Below are 13,983 nucleotides of genomic sequence, written 5' to 3'. Positions count from 1 at the left end.
AAGAATAAATAAAACAATCACATTACATAAAAATAAACAATTACTCAAATATGTGAAATAAAAGTACGAATATCGATACGTTAATGAAGTAAATTGTAATTATTTCAGAAAACATAAAAATTTATAAATCAACTATTGTTTGAAAATTGTAAATAAGAATATAACGAACATTTTAAAATAATATGCAACATTTTTCTTTCAACATTAAAAAGCTAGATTTCATTTATATTAAATTTTCACGAGCATCAAATTATCATATTTACATCATTCTTAATTAAATAAATGAGTAGATTATGAATGAATATTAGTTTTAAAAAATTAATGACTATTTGCTTAACAATAAAAATACTAAATTAGGGGTGTTGAGCAAAACCAAATAATTCACAAATTAGCTACCGTATGAAACAGTTCAAAGCAAGGTGCAACACATAGTGACACATTGCAGAGCTTGCACTGAAAACGGGATTCCTTTCTCATACGTTTACCGCTTGAATCAAAATTTCGGCTACACATAACACATACACGAGTTGGATTTCTTTTCTTTTCTGTAGCATCTATATATGTTGGGAAATGTCTGCCTGTAAGGCGGTCAACATAATTTGGATTGGGAGCTGACTTCACGTCTCCATATGTTTTTATCAGGTCCTGAATGAGTTCAAGGCGAAAATTCAAATGTGTGAGAACACCGCCATTTTTTTTTATATAGAACATAGGCATTCCAAACGCATTGATTCAATATTTGACGAAAAATCTTTTTGTAATACTTCTTCTGCTGGTTTCGAACTGTGGGGTAGTAAGCCATATCAACACCTCCCATCGTCGAGTTGTAATCAGTGATAGCCTTGGTTTTTTTTAAAGACTTCCTCTCAACTTCCCCATTGTTTTTTTTTCTGATTTTTTCTTGGTCTACAAAATCTATAGTGTGAATAGTGCTGAGCATCAGTATAGGCTTTTTATCCAGGTACTTAAAAACACAAATTTTACCGAGTTGGAAGCCTATAATTTCACCTTTCTTGAGTTTGTGTGATTTCACTTTCTCAGGAAATCCAACTCTATTTATTCGTAAAGTTCCATATATGTCGGTACGCCTGGTCAGGAGATATTCAGCAAGTTCAACTGACGTGTAGTAATTATCCAATGTAACACAATATCCTTGATCAAGTAGATCCTTAATCAAAGTTAAAACAATCTTTGTTGTTGATTTGAAAGTGGCATTATCCGAATAAAAAGGAGTCGTCTTCCCAGTGTATATAATGCTGTTACATATATATCCACTATTGGCTTCACATAGCTGGTAAAACTTGACTCCAAATCTAGCTCTTTTTTTGGGGAGGTAAGTTTTGTACACAAGTCTTCCTTTATAGAGAAGCAACGACTCGTCCACTGAAATGTCTCTTTCTGGCACATAGACTGGTCTAAATTTATCATTTATATGCTTGTATACCTCATAAAGTTTCCATAAGCCTGATTGTGGGTGCGAGTCAGGGTTGTAGTTGGAGTTGTTTGTAAAGTGGAGAAATTTCATCAACAGGGAAAATCTCCTTTCTGACATTATCTGTCCAATGTATGGTGTGGCCAAAAGTAGTCGTGTTGACCAATACCATCTCTGTACGGGTTTTCTAATTACCCCCATCAGAAGTATTAGAGAAAACATTACTCTAATTTCACTGGCATTAGTTTCTTTCCAGTCTCTTACTCGAGATCTTGGAGTTATATAATTTGTTTCCAGATAATCATCTGCGAAACGGTTCGTTTCAGTTGCGATATAACTAACAATATCATCATCGAAGAAAAGGCTAAAATATTCCACTGGAGATGAAGTGAACATATTTTCCTTTAATCCTGGATTTCCCGTGAATGGGAACCTGGGATGAGGTGGTCCATGGTAATCTCTTAATTCACACCAAACTCGTCCATCATTTAAAGACATATCGTCTGAATCAGACTCAGAAGATGAATCCGAAAAAGACGATTCAGTATCCGTGTACTCATCTGAATCCATTTGAACGTCAACGATAGTTTAAAAAAATATTAAGTTTTGAAAATTATTAAAAAATTAAATATTAAGCCTTATGAATAATTAAATAATTTAAACATAAAATTTTCAAGGTTAAAGTTAAAGTATTAAGACATAAATATTATTAAATAAATTAAATCTTAGGCCATAAATATCGCTAAGTAAGTAAAATATTACGTATTAAAGACTATTAAATAATCGAAACATAAGCAGTGAAAATAATTAAAAGATCAAATATTGTAAAATATTTTTTTAACGAAAAGTCAATTCTGAAAGATTAAATAATTAAAATAATTAGTATTGCAGAAAATACAATCACGAGATATTAGAAGAAATTATGTTGTCAGCACTGTGGTGCAGAATTTATATCGCAAAGCCATCGCGGGGATTTGAACCCAGGGAATCTCATTCGAAGGCGAACGCTCTATCCCCTGAGTCATCAGAACTCCTACTTAAACTATTAACACTCAACATACTGCAGTACTAGCAGTAGCACTATTTGTTAAGGAATAAGAGAAGTATTTTTGACATCAGATAATTTATCACCAAAATGCTATTTTTCTAAAAAATACCAAATAGTTACCAAATATTTTAACTTTCTTGTTAGAAGCAAATCATGCTTTCTTATTTAGTACTCAGGGAAAAAAAATTAAGTATTTCTGAAAAAAAAAAAAAAAAAAAAAACAACAATCCCAGGTTTTTGATGACCTAATTTTACCATACTCAGTATTCCATGCCTCTTCATTTTTTTCTTCTGAAGTTTTGTTTTTAATCATTTCCTTTAGAAATTAAATTATATGCAACAGTTATTTTCACAATATTTAGAGTAACTGAACATTTTCTCAAACTTTCTGTTCCCTATTTTAATCAGGCCTAGTTCTCAATTATTTTTAACTCATTAATCTTTCCATTGCTTTCACTAATCTGCAAATCAAGATCATTTCCCCTTTTTTCTAGTTTCTTCCCTTTTCTTTTGTCACTAGTTTTAGACTTTTTTTAAGCTTATCTTCTTTTAATAGGTTAATGACTTTTTCACAAGTAAATTTATATCTGGCTGAAGCACTTAGTTAGTTTGAACTCGTACAACCTTGATTCATCCATAATATTAGAGCTTTTATTCAAGTTAAAGTGATTTAAGCACTATTTTATATAAAATTTCCATTCTTTAGGAACAGCAGCAAAATTTGAAGTATGGTGAAATTTTAGGGACAGGGTGCATAGCCAAATGTTTGAATCAAAAATAAGCACTTTTTAAAAACTTTTCAAGCACTTAACAAAAGTTTTCAAGCACTCAAAAAATTCATATTCAATCAATGATATTATTGAAAAACAAAAACTTTTTATAAACAGTTTTATCGTTACAAAAAACCCAAAAAGAAACGGGCATAAATCAAAACAATCACTACTTTCCCACATCACCGAGTGAATTCAACTTGACCCTGAACTCAGAACAAAAGTACCCTTACCCCCTACGTCAAAAAAAGTGTTAGAAGTAAAATAAAATAAACAAGAACAAAATTAAAATAAATTAAAAAGAAAAACATTTCATAAGGATCTGATACTCTTTATCTGAATTGGAGCACTCGGGTTTCGGTTTCAAGTGTGCGCGCATGCACAAGTCATAACGTGGGTACGACACGAAGTCCGCGTGAATGATTACGTAGCAAACTCCCCATTTTTTGTGAAATGCATGGGATCCACCAGATATCACTGAAGGGGAAAAGAAAATTATTCGGAAAAAAAAGCACTTTCTAAAAACGCCAGCTGAAAAAAGCACCTTTAAAAGCTTTTAAAAACGAAATCCACAAAAAAGCACCTTTAAGTACTTTTTACAAACGCTACGCACCCTGTAGGGAGAATGATTAAAGTGATTGAAGTAAATTCATTATGATTATGATTAAAGTGAAAATTAAATGAGGTATAAATCATTAGATCAATATTACAAACTTAAATCATAAACAGAAATAAAATACTCACATCAAAATATAATCTAGATTCTTGACCACCATTTGGATAGATCTTTTTCTTTCTTCTTGTGAGAAAAATTGCTTACTATTATAAATCATATTTCTAAAATAAGATCATTAGTTAATGATACCTAAATATAATTAAGAGTAGAGTTAAATCTAAAGCAAGCTCACCACCCATTTTTTTTAAAGCTACTTAAGAGGATGCCTTATGGCGAAAGAAAAGTTTTCATCTCACATTCTCTTTCTCCTTGATTATTAATTTAAAGTGCAGAAAAAGTGAGTTCAAACAAGCCTAGAGTAAGCTATGAAATTTCAAATGCTGAAAAGAAAATTTAAAAATATTCAAACTAAAATAAATCATGCTATGATAAGTTAGGATTACGCAATGGAGAATTTCTCTTCTAATAATTTGCTTGCATTTTTTAGTATTTTGAAGGATTTTAATCTTTTTTTCAGCAATTGAAATTTCATGACTTGCTCTAGGTTTGCCTGAACTTACTTTTTCTCCACTTTAAAATTTAAATTAGTAATGAAAAAGAAAGAGAATTTGCAATGAAATTTTTTTCCATGGTATGGTGTATGGTATAAAAAAAGGAAGGAACAAAGAAAAAGAAACTTACATGGCCTGTACACAAAGATTGTTTAGTTTACCTCTGAAAACTATACTAAAATGAAAGATACAGTGCACAAAATGCCTTTTGATCTTAATTGTTTGGAGGCCTAACCTTAAATATATTATTTAATTTGTACAGACCATGCTTTAGTGTATTCAACAATTATGGACACATATTAGGATATTTCAGGTTAGTTACAAAATCAAACACTTATAACCCTTTGCACTTGCAAGTACTTTTAAATGCTGTTTGATCTAATATCAGCACTATAGTATTTGAAATACACAATATAGTATTATTATACAATTTTAAAATTCTTATAATATTGTGGTCACTAATTATTAAGATATAAAATTTCTTAATTTTAAAGTGGTGACTGTTTCTGGTGCCTCAGTGAAGACATTGGAGTGCAAAGGGTTGTCACTCAAATCTGGAGAAAAAAAATTTCTTGAGTTTTCCCTGTTCATATTATACACAATATATTAAGAGGAAACAACAATTACTGTGCTCTTGTGTCAGCTATATTAGTCTAGCTATATTAGTCTAGCTATACTAGTTTTAATTGCTGGAAAAACTTAAAGAAATAAGGAAGAGCTTAACATACTAAAAACAAATAATGCTAAAGTAAATAAAATAGTTTAGTATAGCTGAAATATCATCTTTAAATATCCCATAGATAGTGCTTTAAGTTGTCACCACTTTTAAAAGAAGAAAATAAGAAATAGAATTCCCAGTTTGTAAGACAAATCCAGAAGACAAGGGAACTCCTGGATCAAGTATTGAGAGAAATGTATCCTCATGGAGGACTTATTGATAGAACTAACCCGCATTTCTGCTATACGGGGAGGAAAACCCCGAAAAACTCCCACGGTTAGCCTGACGGCAAGGGGACTTTAACCCATGACCTGTCTACCACTTAGGATATTTTTACTTAAACTATTAACACTCAACATACTGCAGTACTGGCAATAGTAACTATCTGTTGAGAAATAAGAGAAATATTTTTGCAATCAGCGGATATTTTATCACCGAGTCCTTTTAAACAAATTTCTTCAATAAATACAGAGATATTTGAGAATATATGGGTAAACAGAAGATAATCTTATCTATGACTGTTTCTACATTAATATGATTGAAACTTGGATATTGGCAATATTAGAATAAATCAATCATAATATCACTAATAAAAATAGAAGTTCAATATAATCCTCATTACAATGAGAAGTTCTTTAAACTTTTCAAGTGAAGTCACTCTTAGAAGATTTGTTTTACTATTCCCAGCTATAAAATATTTTATGCATTTATGAGTAAGACCTTCATCAGGGGTCTGTTTAGGTTTTTCTGAGAGGTACCTATTTTGTAAAAAATTTAGACATAATTTGTGAAAAATTAAAAATTATATTAAAAAATAAACACAAAAATATGTATTTAGCGTTTCTTACGGGATACAAATATAAAATTTTAAGAAAAAGTATTTTGTGAAACTACCGTTTTTCCTAAAGTTGAATTTGTGAAGGTACTGCTGAACAGTAGTAAATTTGGCCTGGACAGACCCCTGACTATACACAAGACGAAAAAATATTCCATTGTTTTATTTTTCTAATAAAACACAAGAGCTTTAGAATGAGCAATGATATCACAGACTGCATATTATTCCAGGATGATCAACAATCAGAAAATTATTGAATTTCATACTATTGAGTTTGATTTAATTGATTCATTTAATTTTCTACGCAATTTTCAGAATAATCATTGTTGTAGTTTATGGTCCTTTAAAAAATGAGCATTTATTATGATACAGTAAAACACATTAGTTCAAGTTCTCAGGAATCTGTCTAGGCTTTTTTAAGAAGTACCTATTTATTGAAAATTTAAACCATAATTTGCGAAAATTAAAAATTATATTCAAAAGTCAACACAAAAATATAATTAAGTAAGAAAATATTTTTAAAATTTGTCACTGCAAATAAAAATCATTTATGACATGCAAATTTCTATATATTTTCCCCCTTATATTCAAAAACATTTTTACAATTGTAAAATTTTAGGCTAAAAATTTCATCCAAATTTTAAAATTCATAAAAATCATTGTCCATAGTTAAATTTCAACTTGAATTTTATAAAAACATACATTTAACTAGCACAAAAGTTATCCTCATAGGGAGATTATTTTCAACTGAGTCATACAGAAAAAAGTTTTACAGAGGGAAAAAAAAATGTTTCATAAAAAAATAAAGGTCTATTAGAATAAATTTACAACAGTGTTTAAGAAAATGTTCGAATATCGACTTCCGTAAAGTTCATAGAGGGAGAGCCCCGTCAGAGGGAAAAGAAAAACTTGCTTTGATATGGCTAATCTTACCACATTGCATTATGAGCAAACATGTGCTATCTTTTTGTAAAAGACAGCTGGCAGAAAAGCTCCTCTTTTTCATAGATAGCAACGAGAATGGGGTTTGCAAGAGAACTTGCTCTTTTAAAATATTTTGTGAAACTACCACTTTTCCTAAAGTTGAATTTGTGAAGGCACCGCTAAACAGTAGTAAATTTATCCTGGACAGACCCCTGGCTCTGTCTGTCAATTTTAAAACTTACGAAGGGTTTATATTTTCTTGAAAAATTCTGTTTCCTATAAAAATTTACATGGAAATAAATAAAGTTAATAAAGTTTTAACATTATTGTTAATTTAATGGATTAGATTAAAATGTAACAAGGCTCATACTTTGGTTCTGCAAAAAAATTCCCCGATTATAAAGAGCAATAATTCTAAAAAATAATGCATACAACAAACAAATAAGTACATCAGTTAAGAAAACATGAGAAAAATAATAATTGGTTTAATATCTCCCTGAGGTATATGAAACCCTGTTTGAGCATATAAATACAGAAAAACACATCAGATAATTATAAAAAAATATTTGCTTTATTTAAGTTCTAAACATACCTGCAATTGCCACTATGCCCTTTTCCAAAGATACAATGCATTCTATTGAATTGAGTAGCAATTTGTCCTGATGTCTTGAAGCAATTTATTGATTTAGGGAGAAATTAGGATTTAGGTAGATTGACACATTTATATTTTATACCCGTTGTTGAACAGCCGACCCAACTTTGGGTTTACGACAATTAACAGGGTTGCGACACAAATCTGGGAAAAAAATTCCTTGCGTTTTCCCTATATATATTATACACAATATATTAGAAGGAAACACACAATCACTGTGCAAATGTCTGAGCTATTATTAGGATAACTAATACTAGTTTTAATTGCTATAAAATTTTAGAGAAATAAGGAGCAGTTCAACATACATAAGAAAATAATACAGCCAATGAAATAGTATAGTATAGCTGAACTATATTTAAATATCCTATAGATTGTTCTTTGAGAGATCAACATTTTGTAAAAGAAGAAAATAAGAAATAAATATTCCTGGTATTTTCTCAGTTTATAAGAAAATATTAAAAATTTCCTGAATTTTCCCTGTTATTTTAGTTGATTTTGTAATTCCCTGTATTTTCCAGGTCTTCCCTGTTCCCCCGGTGGAGTGGCAACCCTGACTAAGGTTCAACTCCGTAGCCTTGTAATTTCAAACCAATCCAGAAGACAAGAAACCTCCTGGATCAGTACGCCCAGAGGCATCGAATTGTTATGGGAACACGGAGGACTTTGCGACTTGACAGATTTAACGTGCATCAGTCACCATTTACTACACGGGGAGTCTTCCGCTGGCCTGGGATCGAACCCACAAACTCTTGGATGTGGGTCCAGTGCCCTACCAACCAGGCTCGATTAACACATTTAGAGGGAAAAAACTTAACCATTAGCTGGGATAGCCTAGTTGGTAGGGGTTGTGAATTCGATCTCCGCCAGGCCATTACTCCCCCTGTAGTAAATGGTGATTGGTTCATGTTAAATCTATCGGGTCCGAAAGTCCTCCGTCAAATCATACCTCTTGGGGTCCTGAATTGAAGATTAATCACTCTCTGGTTCAGGTCAAAACTATGATCTGTGGATGAATGAATGGATGCATGAATGGGTCTGCCCTAAAAACGGGCTGTGAGGTGTGTGTGGTTGAAGTCCTATTCTTGGACATAGATGGCCCCACTGGAAACAAGAAACACACCTTCTGCCTTAAATTTGTTTTGTTTTACCACGCAAGCTTGCTGATTTTGGCAGGTGGCATTAGAAATAACAGCACTAAACTTAACCATATTTCAGAATTGAAAAAAATAAAATAAAAATATTAGATATTTTGAGTAACAATTTCTATTTATATTTATTAATTATGCAAAAATACTATACTAAAAACAAAATTTTTGCAGTTATATGTACTTAAATACAAAAAGGTGAGAAAGGGAAAAATTGTTACACAGATTTTTTATTAATTAATTAGTTCAAATTCATTATCTTAAGACTAAAATATGGACATCCTGTTTGAGGTAAAGAAAATTTTCATGTGAATTTCTAAAATTTTATTCTTAAGTAATTGAATTCAAAACAGTGGAAACTTTTGAAAACACATATTGGGAAGAAAAAAATTTCTTTTGAAAATTTCAAGTGCTACTCTAATATTTTTACAATTATAAAACTAAAATAAATAATCTATGAATTAGGTTAATATTAAAAAAAATTTGCGAAGGGTCCGATTAAAAGACAAATTATTTTGTGAAGCTTCCATTTTTATGAAAAGATATTTCGTTAACGGACCCAAATTTCTTCTAAGCAGACATAGTTTCACTTATGATTGATTCACTTTATTCACTGCTAAAGTGAATCACACAATGATTCAATTTAGCAAAAAACTGTAATAATACAAATCAAATACTGATCAGCAATTTACTAATATAGACAGTTTATTAATTAAAAATTTGATTAAATACACAAATTTAATAACTCAACTTCTTACCTTCATAGTTTTCACCGATTTATTATTATTCACTAATTCTTCTACTTTTTCGAATAAAAATTGCACCTTCGTTCTGTATTCAGTATCTGCAAATCGATGCCTTGTTTTTTGAGTTTCTAAATCTTGCTTCCATCTTCTCTTCTTCTTTTCTACCTTAGACAATCGTCCCATTTCTCCACCCTTTCAATAGAATAAAAAGCATAAGTATGTGCAGGGTATTCTGCTACATTTTGGATTTTCAAATCCACCATTTTCCATGAATAATTCTAAGAATTTTTCAGGACTTACCGAAGTTACTATTTTCACAGACAAAAACACAACAAAAAATTAAAAAAAGCATTATAACAACAATAATTGAAATCAGGGTTTGTTGATTTAAATCAGCTTGTAAAAAGTAAAAAAACAGTGTTTTAAATTATTGATACTTTTAGTTTTGAAATTTATTTTAAATTAATTGTTGCATTAACTAATTTTGGTTAACGAACTTACTTTCTTGGTGTGTGTAAAATTCCAACAAATTTTAAATTACATCTTTAAAAATCTTTTGATTCTTGAGATTGAAAGTACACATTAAAGTAAACATTTAATGCTGTGTCGGTTTCGTACACTCTAAACCGTGCAATCGCGTAGGAAATGAGAAAGCTGGAAAACTTGCGTTTCTTTTTAAACAGCTTAGTGGCAAATAACAAACTATTGTATAAATGTTATCCTTAATATTGCGTACACAATCAGAGCTCATTCTAGACAGAAAAAAGGGCAGGGTGCAAAAGTTTTAAAAAAAAGGGCATTATTATTCTAAAAAGGCAATAATTTCTTTCTATGGGCTTTACACATTCTATTAAAAAACATCGTCAATTTTTTTTTTTTAACTTTACTAAAAGTACCAAAGCAAATTAATTACTAATTTTTATTAATAAAGTAACATATAAACATCGAGTTAATGAGCTAATTAGCTTAGTAATTTATTTAAAATAAAATGCATGCATATATTAATAAAATAATAAATGTATGTTTTTAAGTGTCTGTAGTTATCAGGGATGAGATTAGCCGAAAGGCAAAAGAGCTGAATTTCCACGATAGTAAATTTTACGCAAGTGCAACCCTTTAATAATAAATTCCAGACAGTTTAAGGTAATAAATAATGTGTTGACATACAATTGTGTACTAATCTATTATTATATAAATGATACATTGATACTTAACATTTAGTGAAAATAAAAATTACCAATTGAAAAAATAAAGCTGGAAATTATATTTTTCCTCAGTTCACATAAGAGACAATTATTACTTGAAAAACTACCTGGTTTAGCAAATTAAAACTACTGAGAATATACATTAATATTTCATTTCTTTTAATAAATACTGTTATGTGATTTATAGCAAATATATCAGTAATATTACTTTTTAATTTATATTGGGAAAAAAACTTTAACAATGCACCGAATCATTATGATCATATTATAGTCTAATCTAACTACAGCCCTTTGAAACATATCAATAACAGTGAAGTAGAAATATATAGTAACTCCTTAACATACAAAAATTGCTATTTTAGTTTGAAAAATTACATGACAATCAGCAACTGTTTAGATAATTGTTTTTTATTTGATAAGAATTTTGATGATGAGTTAATTAACTCTTTTTCCAAAAAAATAAATAAATAAATAAAAAAAATTAAATCCCTTTTTAAGTTATTGCTTTTGTTTGCTATATCTTTTATGCTTGTTATATTTAGTCGTTAGTCCATCTTGTGACAAATCCTATTTTTTCTTCTTTGCAAGAACGGAATGTAAGTTTTGAATATATTCCCTTCCAGTTTCTCTAATGTTGTAACACTTACATATACTAATAATCGTCGTTAGAAAAACAGTCACCTTTATAGTAACTAATTAAAAAAAAAATTTACTTCTCACAAGAATCGCGATAGTTGATCTTAAAATTGCGTGAATATGAATAACAATTATGGATTTTGAAATCACATGAATATGAAACTAGACATACGATTTTGAAAATGAGAAAATACAAACTGGGATATAGAATTTTTAAAACACGTAAATACAAATCACGATTCATAATTTTTAGATTGCGTAAATACAAATCATGATGCGTAATTTTTAGATTGCATAAATAAGAATTATGACGAATAATTTTTAGAATGCGTGAATGTGAATCCCAATGCCTTATTTTAAAATCACGTATAAATACGAAAATCAATGTTTGATATTATAAACTGCATGAGTAAATCAAGACATTGAATTTTAAACTTGCGTGAATACAAATCGCTACATAGGTTTTTAAAAAGACGTAAATACGAATCACAACGTACAATATTCAAATCGCATGAATAAGAATCGCAACACGCAAATATGAAAAGCTATGTTTGATATTATACAGGGTGGCCACTCAAATCAGATTTCAAATTTCCCTGATTTTTCCAGGTTTTCCAGATAAAAATCTTAAAATTTCCAGGTGTGTTTCTTTTTTCTCATGAAGTGTAGGATGTATACAAGAAAAGTGTTTAGATTATAAAACATTTTATTCAAAATGTCATTTTTTTAACATATCATTTCGAAAAAAATAATTTATTTTGACAATTTGGCAAGATTTTTTTATTTATTTTTTAATGTTTTGAGCAAAATTTCGAATCAAAAATTACATATTGACCAACAAAACAGTAAAATTAAATATTAATATATAGTTAGTTCTTAAAAAAAACCTTTTTTTAAAAAAATTAAAATATGTTATAAAAGGTTAAAATGAAATTGAAAAAATTATCTTTAATGCAAAAATTTTAACAATTTGCCGACAAGCATTGCTGTTAGTGATTGTAAAAAAAAATTTGTGATTGGTTGGTTTGCTGAGAAAAAATAATTCACAGATTTCTTTGAATGGGAGTACAAAAGCTTTCAGAAAAAGAGTGCAATATAAAATATATTATTATTGAATTAAAACTAACTAATTTCTGGAGAATTCCATAAAGTTAAAAATACAAAAACACTTTGTTAAAATAGAAAAAAATTACCACCAAAGCATCGGAACAAACTTGAGCCCTAAATGGATTCAGCCCAAGGACATAATTTAAAAACAAAAGCTAATATCCTAATCCCTTCCTCCACCTCCACCACAATCTTTTCTAAATTGCACAGTCCCATAGCATTCAAAGGTTTCTACATTCGTTTAGCAACTGTGAGAGAATTTTATGTGGCATCATTCTAGTCTAACAGAGCTCTAATGGAACAAATTTTTATGCAAGCAAAGTATCGCTAAGTTGATGATATTTCAATTGTTTGGCGATACATTTCCGTCTAAAAAAAAATGGGCATAATGGATGAAATAATTTACATTAGTGAGATTAAAAAAATTATCGAAAGAAAAATTTCCAGCTTGTCTTTAAAATTCCCTGATTTTTCCAGGTTTTTATCCAAATTTCCCTGATTTTTCCAGGCTTTCTCCAGCCCATAAGCAGAATGTTTTTGAATGTTCTGCAACAGGACTTATTAATTTATACAAATGTTCTGCAAGCATTGGATTGGGATTGTTCTGTATGACTAATGGAGGCAAGTGGGCGGAGAGGGGGAATTCGCAGCAAAACGCTGTCACTTATTCAAGATACAAATTGTTCTGCAGAATTACGTTTGTTTTGCGACGTACGTCACAGTTTTAGGCACATTCTGCTTCTGGGTTCTCCAGTATAAAAAAATTCCCTAATAATTCCAGGTTTTCCAGGAGGGTGGCCACCCTGATAAAAATCGTGTGAATAAGAATCGAGATATTAGCAGATTCCAGGTTTGGGACCTCTAAAAGGCTTGTCAGAAGCAGCGTCTTTTGAACTAAAAAAATCGGATCTATTTGGAGGGCGGGTAAAAAATTCGGAAAATCTTATCTGCTGCGAGTAAAAGGGGAGAAAATAGCTAAAATAAGTAAAAATGAGAAAGGATTGGTAGCTATGTAGTTTGAATTTTCTGTTTCTCTTTGAAAATCAGTGAATTTTCTGAAAAAGCGGAATACTTATAAAAAAAGTTAATTATTTAGAAAAATCTGAATTTTTGATAAAAAAGCTGAAATTCAAGAGATAAAAGTGAAAAAAGCAGAAATCCGCTAAAAAGCGGAAAAATCTCATTCCTGAGTTATGATTTAATAATTAAAATTATTAATAATAATTATGATTTAATGATAGTGAAGCAACTGCAAACTTTCAAAGACAAGTTCAACAAGGAGGTGTGATGGCTATTTTTCCTTTCCCATATAAATTTATGTAATGACAAACAAACTAAATAAAAAGAGTTGCAAATAAAGAAGGGTTGAGGAAAGAAAGGGCAAAAAAGGTATGAAGTCTATTACACCAGGGCATTAATTTACTTCAGGGGCAACAGGGTAGATTCTTTTGACTAAAAGGGCAACAGGGTGCTGCACCCTGTTTACCCTGCCTAGAATGAGCTATGCGTACATTAATATCAAATCACAGAATAAAAAT

The 13,983-nt window shown here is 30.0% G+C and overlaps 1 protein-coding gene across 2 annotated transcripts in view; it reads right to left on the bottom strand.

Moving 5' to 3' along the window:
* Nucleotides 1-13,983, bottom strand: part of LOC147816004 (uncharacterized) — a 54,697-nt gene that overhangs the window by 39,019 nt on the left and 1,695 nt on the right. For both annotated transcript variants that reach the window (XM_087157986.1, XM_087157985.1), the window contains exons 2-4: nucleotides 9,510-9,689; nucleotides 7,543-7,613; nucleotides 3,995-4,046 (exon numbers count right to left, since the gene is read on the bottom strand). In XM_087157986.1, coding sequence (XP_087014112.1) covers nucleotides 3,995-4,046; nucleotides 7,543-7,613; nucleotides 9,510-9,680 — 294 coding nt within the window. In that variant the 5' untranslated portion in view covers nucleotides 9,681-9,689. The remainder of the gene's footprint in view (nucleotides 1-3,994; nucleotides 4,047-7,542; nucleotides 7,614-9,509; nucleotides 9,690-13,983) is intronic.

The sequence above is a fragment of the Parasteatoda tepidariorum genome, chromosome 2 (genome assembly GCF_982258835.1).
Source record: "Parasteatoda tepidariorum strain Cologne lab strain chromosome 2, Ptep-v5.0, whole genome shotgun sequence".
In the NCBI taxonomy this organism is placed as follows: domain Eukaryota; kingdom Metazoa; phylum Arthropoda; class Arachnida; order Araneae; family Theridiidae; genus Parasteatoda; species Parasteatoda tepidariorum.
This window is presented reverse-complemented; position numbering and strand designations above follow the sequence as displayed.